Genomic DNA, 11,887 nt, shown 5'->3' on the forward strand with positions numbered 1-11,887 from the left:
CATGCTACCCATGCAGTCTGGGACTCATGGGAAGTACCTCTCATCTAGCCAATGAGTAGGGAAATGAGGATAGGGACCATAGTACTATCGATGGACGCATTGTGTACTACCATACTCCCTATGCTAGGATGTCTGATATCGATCTGGGATCAATTGGAACTGACTTCGAGTCAGTAAGAGTGGTATGAGACACTCTCTTTTGATTGGAACTGACTTCAAGTCAGTAAAAGTGGCATGAGACACTATCTTTTGATTGGGACTGACTTCGGGTCAGTAGAGAATGGTATGATACATTCTCAATCACTTCTTCATGGTTTAGCAGAGCAGAGCAGTGCATGGATGGCAGAGATAATACAAATTGGCAAATGGATTACCAAGTGGAGTTCCCCCTAGTTGAGAGGGAGTATTAAAATTGGCAACTAGGGCCAAACTCCACATGGGTCATCTTATTTATGACAACTGATATTTTTCTTGGATTCCTCTCTCCGAGAGGTGTAGGATTGATCTAAAGAGCATCCCATTCTGACATGTACAAATGAAGTTATGAATTTATTTTGATTATGGACAAATTGTCAAGGTCGACCAGCAAACTCATGTGGGCTCAGAAGCCCAACAGTCGCATCTATTCATCCTCAACGTTAGCCTATAAATACATGATGCCTCATCCTCATTTGGACATCACTCATCTTCACACATCTCTCTCCCCTTATCTGATTGGGTACGGATTTCTGGGCAACTTCTCTCTCCACACATGCGAAGGAAAGGACAGTCATTTTCTGTTTCAACATTGACCAGGTTTGACTGAAAATTTCAAAGGTTGTTTTTGGGTTGCGTTGACCTTCCTTGACTGCGAATTTGGGTGAGGAATTTCTGTTTGGGCAAACCACAATTCTAGGCACAAAAATCGAGGTTGTTTGACACCTGTGTTGACTAGCGTTGACTGTACTAGGGTTCACTGCATGGTTGACTTTTGTTGACTAGTTTTGACTAGACTTTTTCATATTGTTTTGCGCTGATTAGACTTGCTATTGGAGGCCGAAGTCGACTCAGTTTGACCGAGTTGAATTGAGGAAGAAATTTGCCTTGTTGACCAGCGTTGACTTTTCTGGTTAGGGCTCTTTTGTTGCTGTTATAAATTATCAGAATTTGTAAATTGTACTATCTCTCTTTGTTGAACTATTGAAGACTAAAAGAAGAATTGAACAAGGGTTTCCCCACATTGGGGTTTGTCCCTGGTTGGTGCCACATCTTGTGTCCTCTTGTCTTCTATTGTTTATGTTTATGTTCTATCAACATTTTACTTACATGTTTATGTGATTGCTAAATTGAAATTGATATTGGGCTCATAAAGAAAGTGAAATAAAATTGCTCTAAAGCATAGAACCTACCATTGTTGTCTAAAATTAACATATTTCCGATAAGAACTTTCACACATGTTCAATGTGAACATGCAAGAAGTAGTTTGAGATATTTTCAAAACATAATCCTAATTTTGGAAAAGTAATTCTATTTTGTAAACCACTTTATTATAAAAAATAAAAGTGAAAGTCTTATTTTTAGACTAAGAGTAATCTTACAAATAGATTCTCCTATAAAATTAAAAAGATAAGGCAAGGTATAGGCTTTCTCACACACTTAGCAATTGAGGGAGAGAGAAAGAACAGGCAGCCAGAGAAGAGGCATTCCCAAGTAGCACATAGTTTGAGGCAGCAACTCCATACAGTTGTATGGAATCCATACAACGGTTGCACAATTTGCACCACAATATTTTAAAGCAGAGAACTATTGTTCCTGGTTTTCTCAGCAATTGTAGCTCTAAAACATCTTGTCAAAGCTCAACTTTAAGGTGTTTTCGCTATGAAGCAAGGGTACCCAAACCTAGGGGTGGGATTCGCGTACCCATACCTAATTTGCGCACCCAAGCACTGAAAATGAGTTCGTGTTCTTCTCAAACACACCCTTCCAAACCCGATTCGAGTATGAAGAGCCCAATACTCTAAAATTTAAAAGTGCGTTCCTTCTTTGTGACGGGTACTTGTTACCCCATAAAAGGGTGCATGGTTCCCCAAAAATGGGTATGTGAAGGGTACGCCTACTTAGTCAATCATGGATGATGGATGAGCAAGAGCCTTCAAATGAGAGTGCCTCCCTAGACAGCGTGTTGACTAATGAGCTTAGTGATGTTGATCATGATGACATGGATGTTGATGAGTGATAAAATGGCTTGAGGAAGCCAAATCAATGATCTTGAGACTTGTTCATTGTTCAATTTCACTTTTTTTTGGAATTTTCTATTTCATGTGTGGAAATCCCTTCAGGCAAATTTTGAATGTAGTGTGACAATGGAGCCTAGACATATACTATATATCTATTATCATGATTCATATCTCTCTGCTTGATATTAAATTTGAAATTTCAAAAGTGACATAGTCATCCCCGTACCCGAACCCATGTTTCCTAGCAACTTAGTGTTTTGGGTATCTATGCACACTGGTTTTTTTCTTAGACAGTGTGTGGTGGTTTCCTTGTAATTTTTCTTTCAAATGAAAGAAAAGATGATTTGAAGGAGTAATTACCAATGTGCGAGTAAAATCAATTTTATGCTTTCATTATCTTAATTTTGAGAATAATTAAAAATTAAGCTATCTACTTGTTTGATTAAGATCAATGTTTTAAAAACCAGAACCAGTGACCAAACCGGTCCACCTAATGAACCGGTTACCGACTGGAACCGGTCAAACCGGGACTGGTTAGGTCTAAACGAACCGGTTTAGAAAAATACATTAAATAATTAATTTTTAATGAAACAAAACTATTTTTAAGATTTAAAACCATGATTCCAAGCCAATAGAGACAAAATTTGCAAAGTTTGCTCATTTATATACCATGTAAAGGTGAATATATCAAAATGGCACCAAGTGCAATACATATCATCGACAAAATAGTAAAATGCATAAGCAATGAAGCTCTAAATGGCCTATAAAGTCCAAAAACAATGTTGTAAGCTATGAGGCCATTGGCCTACTACAAGTCTACAGTGTACACATGATCAATCATCAAGTTCATCACCACTACTAGACACGGGATCATCATCAGGAGCTACATAGACATCATCTGGTTCAGAGTCTGAGGATGCCTCAGCCTAATCTGCAACCTTAGTAGCAATGCCACCAATAACAATAGAAGTGGACCTAATGGAAGCACAAGTTTGTCGACCTGCACGACTAGTGCCTTCCATTGGTTCTTTGCCTTTCCTTGATGTCGCTACTGATCCTGGTTCTGATGCCGCCACAAAATCTATGTCATCCCCCGCTAATGCCATGTCGATATTAAAATCATATCATCAAACACAAGATCTTCAATCTCCTCCACCCAATATCATCCAACGCAATGGGATCTAGATCAGGTGTTTTGTTCATTATTTGGTTCCTCCTTAGTCAAAGGTTGTATTGCACGAAAACAAGATCATTTAACCTTTTTTGTTCCAAACGGTTTCTCTTCTTCGTGTGTATGCGCTCAAAAACAAACCAATTGCACTCACAACCTAAAGCACTGCAAGTTTGACTGAGGACTTTAATTGCAAACCTTTGCAATTGAGGACACTGACCATCAAATGACTCCCACCAATGTGCTACAAAGAAAAAGACATAATTAGTAACTTAGTTTATAATTTGAATTGTAAACAACATAAACAATTTTAACTTAAAAAGAAAAACAAATTGGAAATTGGAATTTCTTACCTGATTGATCCACATCACTTGCCATCTTTGCCAAGTTTTTGCCAAAGGTACCACCTGCCATATTGAAAACAGTGAGTTGTCAATGTATTTCCAACTGGTCTACATGGGTAGGGACTACGCACTCCAAGCAATCAATCAATCCAGCTCTGACCTCCCCATCCTGCAGATCACCTAGCCGATCTTTATAATGATACTTTGGGTTCAAAAAATACCTAGCTGCGTGTATAGGACGATGGAGTTGATTGTTCCATCTGTTATCAATGATCTCCGATATATGGCCATATTTAGCTAACCTGTCCTTGTAAGTTGCCCGTATCTGCTCCTTTGCCTACTCCATAGCCTCATAAATGTAGACCATAGCCAATTTTTCCCCATCCACCATCCTTAGCACCTTAACAAGAGGCTCGGTAATTTTCACAAGCTCTACAGGGCTTTTCCAAAAATAATTGTCAAACACTTTCTTTTTGGTGTCTTTTCCATCTTGTCTACGAGCCCACCAAGATTCAGTCCATTCATCAGAAGAAAAAAATTTCTGCAAGTTTTTATGTTGACCATTAAGACATTGCAACGTGAGGAAGTGAGTTGGAAATCTCGTAATTGCATGCCTAACAAGCTCTTTTCCCCCAGTGTTTTTCCTCATTAGGTTCAATACCCATGAGTGGTTGTAAATGTATTTTGTAATGCACCTGGCATGCTCTACAGTGTTTTTACCCACTCCACTTTGCCTATGTCAGCACATGGAATCCAAAATATGGTCCAATATTTGGATTGAAGCATCTTTCCAGCAAGAACATAGTTTGAGGCATTATCTGTGATGGCCTGCACAACATTTTGCTCCCCAACTTCCTTAATAATGTCATCCAAAAGCTCAAATAGAAGGGTTGCATCCTTCACCTTATCAGATGCATCATCTAATCTCAAAAACATGGTTCCTTGAGGACAAGAAATAAGGAAATTAATGATAGTGCGGTTCTTTCCATCGGTTATGGCTCAAAACAAGTTGTTCCATCCATCTGACATGATGGAACAACCTGTTTTGAGCCATGAATCTTTAAGCTCAACCAAATACTTGTCAATGGAAGATCTCTCTTTTTGCAAAAGAGCTCCCCTCAAGTCATGCATACTAGGGCCTTTGAAGCCCTTTCCTGCAGCTATAACAAAGTCCCACATAGCTTGTAATAAGGTGAGTGAGCATCATTAAATGGGATATCTAAATCATACCACCATCTAGCAATATATTGATGAGAAGTTTCTTTGCATTGTTTTTTCCAATGTTGATTCAAAGTGGGTTGATGACTTGGCTGGGAGGAAGTGGGATTAGAAGAGGCAATGTTGGCAGAGGATGAGAAATAACATTGGATGTTTGTTCTCTTTGTTTTGATGGTTGGCCAAAAGAAGGATGAACATAGTGAAAGGGTTCATTGGTGGAAGGGATAGAAGAGGAGTCTTCAATCTCATAATCATCATACCCACTCTCTTTCATGGCTTCTAATAATTCCCTCTTCCTTGCAATGTCATCTTGGATGGCCTTCTCCCTAGCCTTATCCTCATAAAACTTTTCAAGCTTGGAAAGGTATTCTACCCTAATAGAACCTAACACTACATTTGGTGCACCACATGGCTTTACTTGGCCTCTTACCCCAACCAAGTGTTATTTCAATCTAAGAATACCCCCACCTCCAATAGATTTATGGCATAATTTGCATATCATTTTTCCATCAATTACATCACAATGAGCTTATGCACTGTCCTTTCCTTTTGGAGCCATGTTTGCTTGAAATAATTACAATATGCAAAGAAATCAGCCATTTAAAAAAAATTGCAGCTAAGAAACATGGAAAACCAAAGCTAAATTTAGGAAAACAAATGCACATGTAGGCTACAAAATTTGATAGCATAGAACTAGAGATTTGATAGCATAGACGATAGAAGTTAGAAGTTCATAAATATATAACACATAAAAAAATTTAATACATGGCCAGCAGTCAAATGAGTAATTTTCAAGTGAAAATCCTTACCTGGAAATGCAAACTAGCTTCCTTAGCCTCCTCTTGAAGATGCCAACTCCACTGACAGCTACAAACTATCTCCAAAATAGCTCCAACTCCAACTCCAAGCCTCCAAGATAACTACTCTAGCAAAAACTCAACACTCTCCAAGCTCCCGAGCAAACTCACAAACACACCAAATGAGATGTGTGAGACAAATGAAAGGGAGGAGGACCTCTTAAAGGCTTGGTGAGGGTGTTTTTGGAGGGAAAGGACCCTTACTTTCCCTCCAAAACACCCTAACCACCTTGGATAAGTCGCTGCATGGGTCCTCCGCAATCGTGGCAGTTAACCAGCCGGTTTAGGACAGAACCGGTTGGTTTGACCACAAACCGGTCGGTTCCGTCCTAAACCGACCGATTAGGACCGGTTAGGGCTCAAAATTGGCAAAATGGGGTGGCTGACCAGGTTTTTCAGCCGGTTTGGACCAGTGGCCTTGCTGACCGGCCGATTTGACCAGATACCAGTTCCGACTGGCCGGTTTCAAAAACACTGATTAAGATCATAAGGGCATTAGTGACCTAGGGGGTGAAATTCTAACACGAGGTGAAGGAATATCATGTTAAGTGTCAACAATTAAAATCCCATATAGTTTACAAGAGAAACAATGTTGAAGCGAGAAATTTGGATCTTCAAGAGGCAACCATGAGAATTAATATTACAAGTAGTGCAGCCATATAAATTAAATGGTTGGTAAATGTCGATTGCATCAATCCATAATAAACATCAAAACACTTACTTCATAATAAAAAACACTTACTTCATAATAAACATCAAAACACTTACTCCATTACTAAAATTAAAAGTCATAAAAAACTAACTAAATTATAACTTAATTTTAAATTATTATTATTATTATTATAAAAAAATTAATATAGAAATTAAACATATATACATTTAAAACATGGAACAAGATTTTTGACCATGGAGATTTACCCCCACTTTACCATGGATACTCTTATTCTATAAAAAAGTTTTTTACAATACCATGACTTATCAATACCACATGTCCAAAAAAAACCATAACTCATTTCATATGACACTTGTCCATATGACATTTTTTTACTTAATTTGTGTAGACTACAAAGAATATTCGATGGAGGTTAAATCTCTATCATCCACCTAATAATCATTGATAATTAAATTAAAATTTTGAAAGTTAAATCTCTGTCGTCCACCTAATAATTATTGATAATTAAATTAAAATTTTGGAAGCCCTATTCCAAAATAGGCATGCTTATCCAATAACAAGAATGAGGTTTAGAATCCATTACGAATATATTCTTCGCATTTTTTAAGACCTATATTATAGACATTACTATTCGAAAGTTTGAATAAATATATTAATATTTTGTGGTAGTGCATAAGGTCTCATAGTATAGTGCACATAGAAGTTCCATTGAACCGTTAGTTGTAATGCACGCTCGTCCATTATAGGAGCTACGGTGAAACCCCCATTCAATGGGTTGGCGTCTAATGCCTGTGTTAGAATTTGTTGCAAGAACTTCCAAAGATCAAATGTTGTTTGTTAAAAAAACCTAAGAACCACAACATTTACAGTTGTACCATATAATATGCAAGTCTCAATTGAAAGCTCAATTGAAACATAAGAACAGGGGATTCAAAACATCAAAATGTGGAGTTAGGTTAGTTCCTTTTTATCTGTCTATTATCCGTGATTCAAATGTTGTTTGTTAAAAAAACCTAAGAACCACAACATTTATAGTTGTACCATATAATATGCAAGTCTCAATTGAAAGCTCAATTGAAACATAAGAACAGGGGATTCAAAACATTAAAATGTGGAGTTAGGTTAGTTCCTTTTTATCTGTCTATTATCCGTGATTCCGTTCAAAGAAGAGGAAAACACTTCACAGTCCCATACTTATTGCACTAACACTCATCTTCATACTAACACGGTAATACTAAATGTAATAGTTCCTTTTTATCCATCTATTAACCATGATTCCATTCAAAGAAGAGGAAAACACTTCACAATCCCATACTTATTGCATTAACACTCATCTTCATACTAACACGGTAATACTACATGTAAAAGTTAAGTTCCATGATAAATTCTCATGTTATCTCCTGAACACAATGAGGTAATACTACATGTAAAAGTTCAGTTCCATGATAAATTCTCATGTTATCCCCTGAACACAATGAGGGCATCCGTTTAGGACAATATTGCCATGCATCATGTTCTCCTTCAAACCCCGTCCAAATCAAATAATTCAAGAACACCCATAAAGAAAAAGAAACCATCATTTGAAGCTAACATTAACAACAGCTCCACCATGCAAAGATGTGCCCAGTTGGACGTGCCACATTTTATATCATGTAAGACGTAAAAGAACTCTCCCTCCAAGGCAGTTGGCACCACTATGCAAAAGATGTCTCACTTGGACGTGTCACCTTTTATATCATGCAAGAAGAAAAAGGGAGTTGAGGTAGTGAATTGAACAGAATTACTGAAAGAGACAAAGTCAAAACTAATGATGAACCCTTTTAAGGGGGTTTGACCCTTTTGGACTACAAGTTTTAATTGTTGACCCTTTTCGAGGAATATCAGAACCTTATCCACACACTTTTGGCGTATTAATGGTAGGGGTACACAAACAGATAAATATATCAGAAGCTCTTCTTTTCTATTCCTATCTCATCATACGTCTCTACAATAAATGACCAGAGGGCAAGACGACAATTTTCTTAGAAAATGAAGTTGGGTTTAGAATAAAAAAAAGTAAAATTGTCCTGCCTCTCAAAGCCCAAATTCATTTAGTTGATTATATGAACATCAGGCATATATGTTCAAGTTGCCAGTTTTAAACGAGAACACAGATCTACACGACTGGTCAAAACATGGAAGTGAAAGACCCGATCTTCCTCCACTGATCAAGGTCATTCTATCTTCCAGTTCCACAAAGTTACAAACTGGGGCATCTATCAGGCCTTCAATCATATGAATCAACAATTGCCCCTTTTACAATGTTCACAGATTTTAGCACTAGAGCCAGGCAGTTTTGCCAGTGGTCAATTGATGCAGTATAAGAAAATATAAATGAACAAACAGTGAAACTAGATAGATGCCAGCACATCAAATGACGCAGCCATATAGCTGTCTGTATTCAAAAGAAAATTTCAACATAGCTGTATTTCAATTTATCCCAAATCTTGACTCTTAAGGCTATCCATTCCAGTGTGCACACCATAAGGATGCATTCCCTCGAAAAGCTGGTCCCCTTCTCGCAAATGAGATAATATCAAATTCACAAATGAAAGAAGTGACCTATTGGGCACAGGAACCATACTTTGTTGGCATATATCATCTTTAAAGTTGTTTGATTATGTTACATAGCTACGAAAATTTCCAGAAAATTTTGGAATGTCAGTTCTGTCCGATTTCTTGTGCAATAAAACACTATGCCGGCATGGAAATATAAATGGAATTTAAAATAATCATGATGATGATGGTGATAATAATTTTCTAACGATCTTTCAAGATTTCTGATAAATCCTGAGCCTGGTTGGTGTTAGCTTGTACTCCGGGCCTATAAGACTCGATTCGCTTAGCTGGTTATGGTATGATAAGCGTCAAGCAAGCATTTTAGACAGATCTCGAGAAAATTATATGCAACAATACATTGCAGATTTTCGAAACTGACCATGATTAAAAAATTAAACCCTGATTTCTCTAAATGCAAATATTCAAGTTCCTTTTAAAAAATAATCACACTTAAAAAATAATCACACTCACCGTATCATTTGGCTGGGCTTCAATTTCGAAACGGTTGCCCTTCAAAGTTTTCACGGATAACTTCATTCTGGCTGCCAAATTTTATGAGAAAACCCACAAAAATTGACCCGAAAGAGATCAGAATGAAGCTTTGATGACGAATATTATAAACCCATTCACCTGCAAGGACCGCGAGGGCATGAAAATCCTCCAGAACAGAAAGCCCTACGAAATTTTAGAAAAAACTGAACCGAAAAGACGGACTGACCCACTCACTGACTGTAAGGAGAAGAAAGGAATTTTTCGTTCTTGCTTGAGCTCAAGCTAGAGCTTCTGGTAAGATGTAGATCCTGTTAAATAACGCCCATTTTATCTCTTGATCTGCCGCATAAATGTGTGGGGTTAGGTTAGGTGTCTGCTGAAGGGTTATTTTAACGGCGTTCAGACAGCACGCGGTAGCTTACGGTGATGGGTTTCGCGTTTATCGACCCACTCGGCGATGAAATTCAAGGGATCAAACGTCTCTGCCACGAGGACACCATCTGACTGCCTGCGAGGTGGACAGTTGGACACCTGAGCTGTGCTGCTGCGCTGGACTGCAGGGGGGAACAGGGACCGTTTCCGACAGCTGCCGGGTTAATTAATATTCCGTCAATTTAACCGTCTAACTCTTTGCCCGAACCTTCAATCAGCGGGATCCACATTGACCCATGTTTCCAGCTGGCATTGTTAAGCGGACAGGGTGTTTGGGAAAAAATAGGTTCTTGATTTCCGGATAGATAGATAAATCTCAGTGGCGCCTTACTTTGTTGACTACTACGTTGTACATGTCATTTTGAATGAGTGGTGGTAATGGTTTTTTTATTAATTATATTTAATTTATTTTTGTTTGAGTTGTGTTTTTGGAGTGTTATAAGTCAATGCTAACTTATGAGGTGTGGATTAGTATTAGTTAGGTTGGGCAGAGTTTAGTTTCCATTAAGGTATTTGTTTAAATTTTATGGGGTGAGGTATTAGAATTGCCATATGGAATGCTCAAGTTTAATATAGCCTTGGTAGATAAACAAATATTTTTTCTATCCAATTAGAGGTGGTTATTTTTAAAAGTAACTAAATAAAGCATTATATATTAATGTTTTACTTTCATACTTGAAATAAAATTTTATTTCACAATTCTATAAATATTGTTTTAAATAGTGACAACCACATCAATATCAAGGGGGATTGGTATTCTGAAGTGCATCAATATCAAGGGGGATTGGTATTCTGAAGTGGGTTAGTTGAGGTACCCTCTGACCTAACCAATTGTAGAGCTTGTCACAATTTTATTGAGTGTGAAGTTTTGTGGATTTATGTGAGATTGTTATTTTGAAGTGGGTTAGTTGAGGTACTCTCTAACCTAACCAATTGTAGAGCCTATCACAATTCTACTAAGTGTGAAGCTTTGTGGATTTATTTTAGCTTATGATTACTAAGAGCCAAGAGGGATCTAGGTTCGTCTAATGTCCCCCTTTAAATAGGTTATATTTCACATGAATACAATGAGTTCTCAATACCATAGGTCAATTTTGTTTTTATAGGGTTATTTTTATTTGTATTTTACCTTGTTAAAATGTTTACATTGCATTACATTACAAGATCTCTACCAATTGTATTTGTAATTGTGCATCTCATGATTATAGTGCTTATTTTACATAAGGTTTAGGTAATGGTGATAGAATTGATGTGTCACATTTAATGTTGTAGTGGGTACGAAACAATTTTGTAACATTTGGCTTACTCTTTAGCATTTCAAAATGGTGTAAACACCCCCATTTGTTTTGCTAATCATTGTAAAATCGCCTTTTGCTTCAACAACTCATAGGAATATATCTTATTTTGGTGATTTGGCATCTCAAAACTTTTGGAACGCAATTGAGGTTATGAATGGTCATTTTTGAAGTCAAACTTTGTTGATGTAGTTCTTAGTCTCTTAATGTTATTCTATGCATCGAGAGTTTTCTGAGGGCATAAATATCACCTCAATCAATGTTCGTATGAGGAAGTTATTCATCCCATAGGTTGACCTATATCACTGACCAACATGATATGGAGTGGATGCCATGTTAATCCCCATTGCTCACACATATAGAGTTACTCACATGTGGAGTTTTAAGAAGATTTTAGAGAGTGCAAGATCCCAACCTTGATCGAGATTAGAGGCATGCAATAACCCTAGCCATAACCCTATATAATGATCAATACATTAGGAATGGAAGGGGTTTCATTCTTATTGTACTGATTTATTGCTTCATAGCTAAGCCAAGTAAGGGAATGGGATATTAATGCAAAACATGAGAAATAGAAGATGGTATAGTAGT

At 37.4% G+C, this 11,887-nt stretch overlaps 1 protein-coding gene across 1 annotated transcript in view; it reads right to left on the reverse strand.

Moving 5' to 3' along the window:
• LOC149223074 (ubiquitin receptor RAD23b-like) overlaps positions 1-9,999 on the reverse strand; it is a 90,879-nt gene extending 80,880 nt beyond the window's left edge. Inside the window, exons 1-2 of the mRNA XM_089385740.1 lie at positions 9,804-9,999; positions 9,549-9,707 (exon numbers count right to left, since the gene is read on the reverse strand). Coding sequence (XP_089241866.1) covers positions 9,549-9,614 — 66 coding nt within the window. The 5' untranslated portion in view covers positions 9,615-9,707; positions 9,804-9,999. The remainder of the gene's footprint in view (positions 1-9,548; positions 9,708-9,803) is intronic.
• Positions 10,000-11,887: the final 1,888 nt, after the last annotated feature.

Source organism: Pinus tabuliformis, chromosome Q (assembly GCF_031772625.1).
Source record: "Pinus tabuliformis cultivar Carrire ecotype Pingquan chromosome Q, CPIR1, whole genome shotgun sequence".
In the NCBI taxonomy this organism is placed as follows: domain Eukaryota; kingdom Viridiplantae; phylum Streptophyta; class Pinopsida; order Pinales; family Pinaceae; genus Pinus; species Pinus tabuliformis.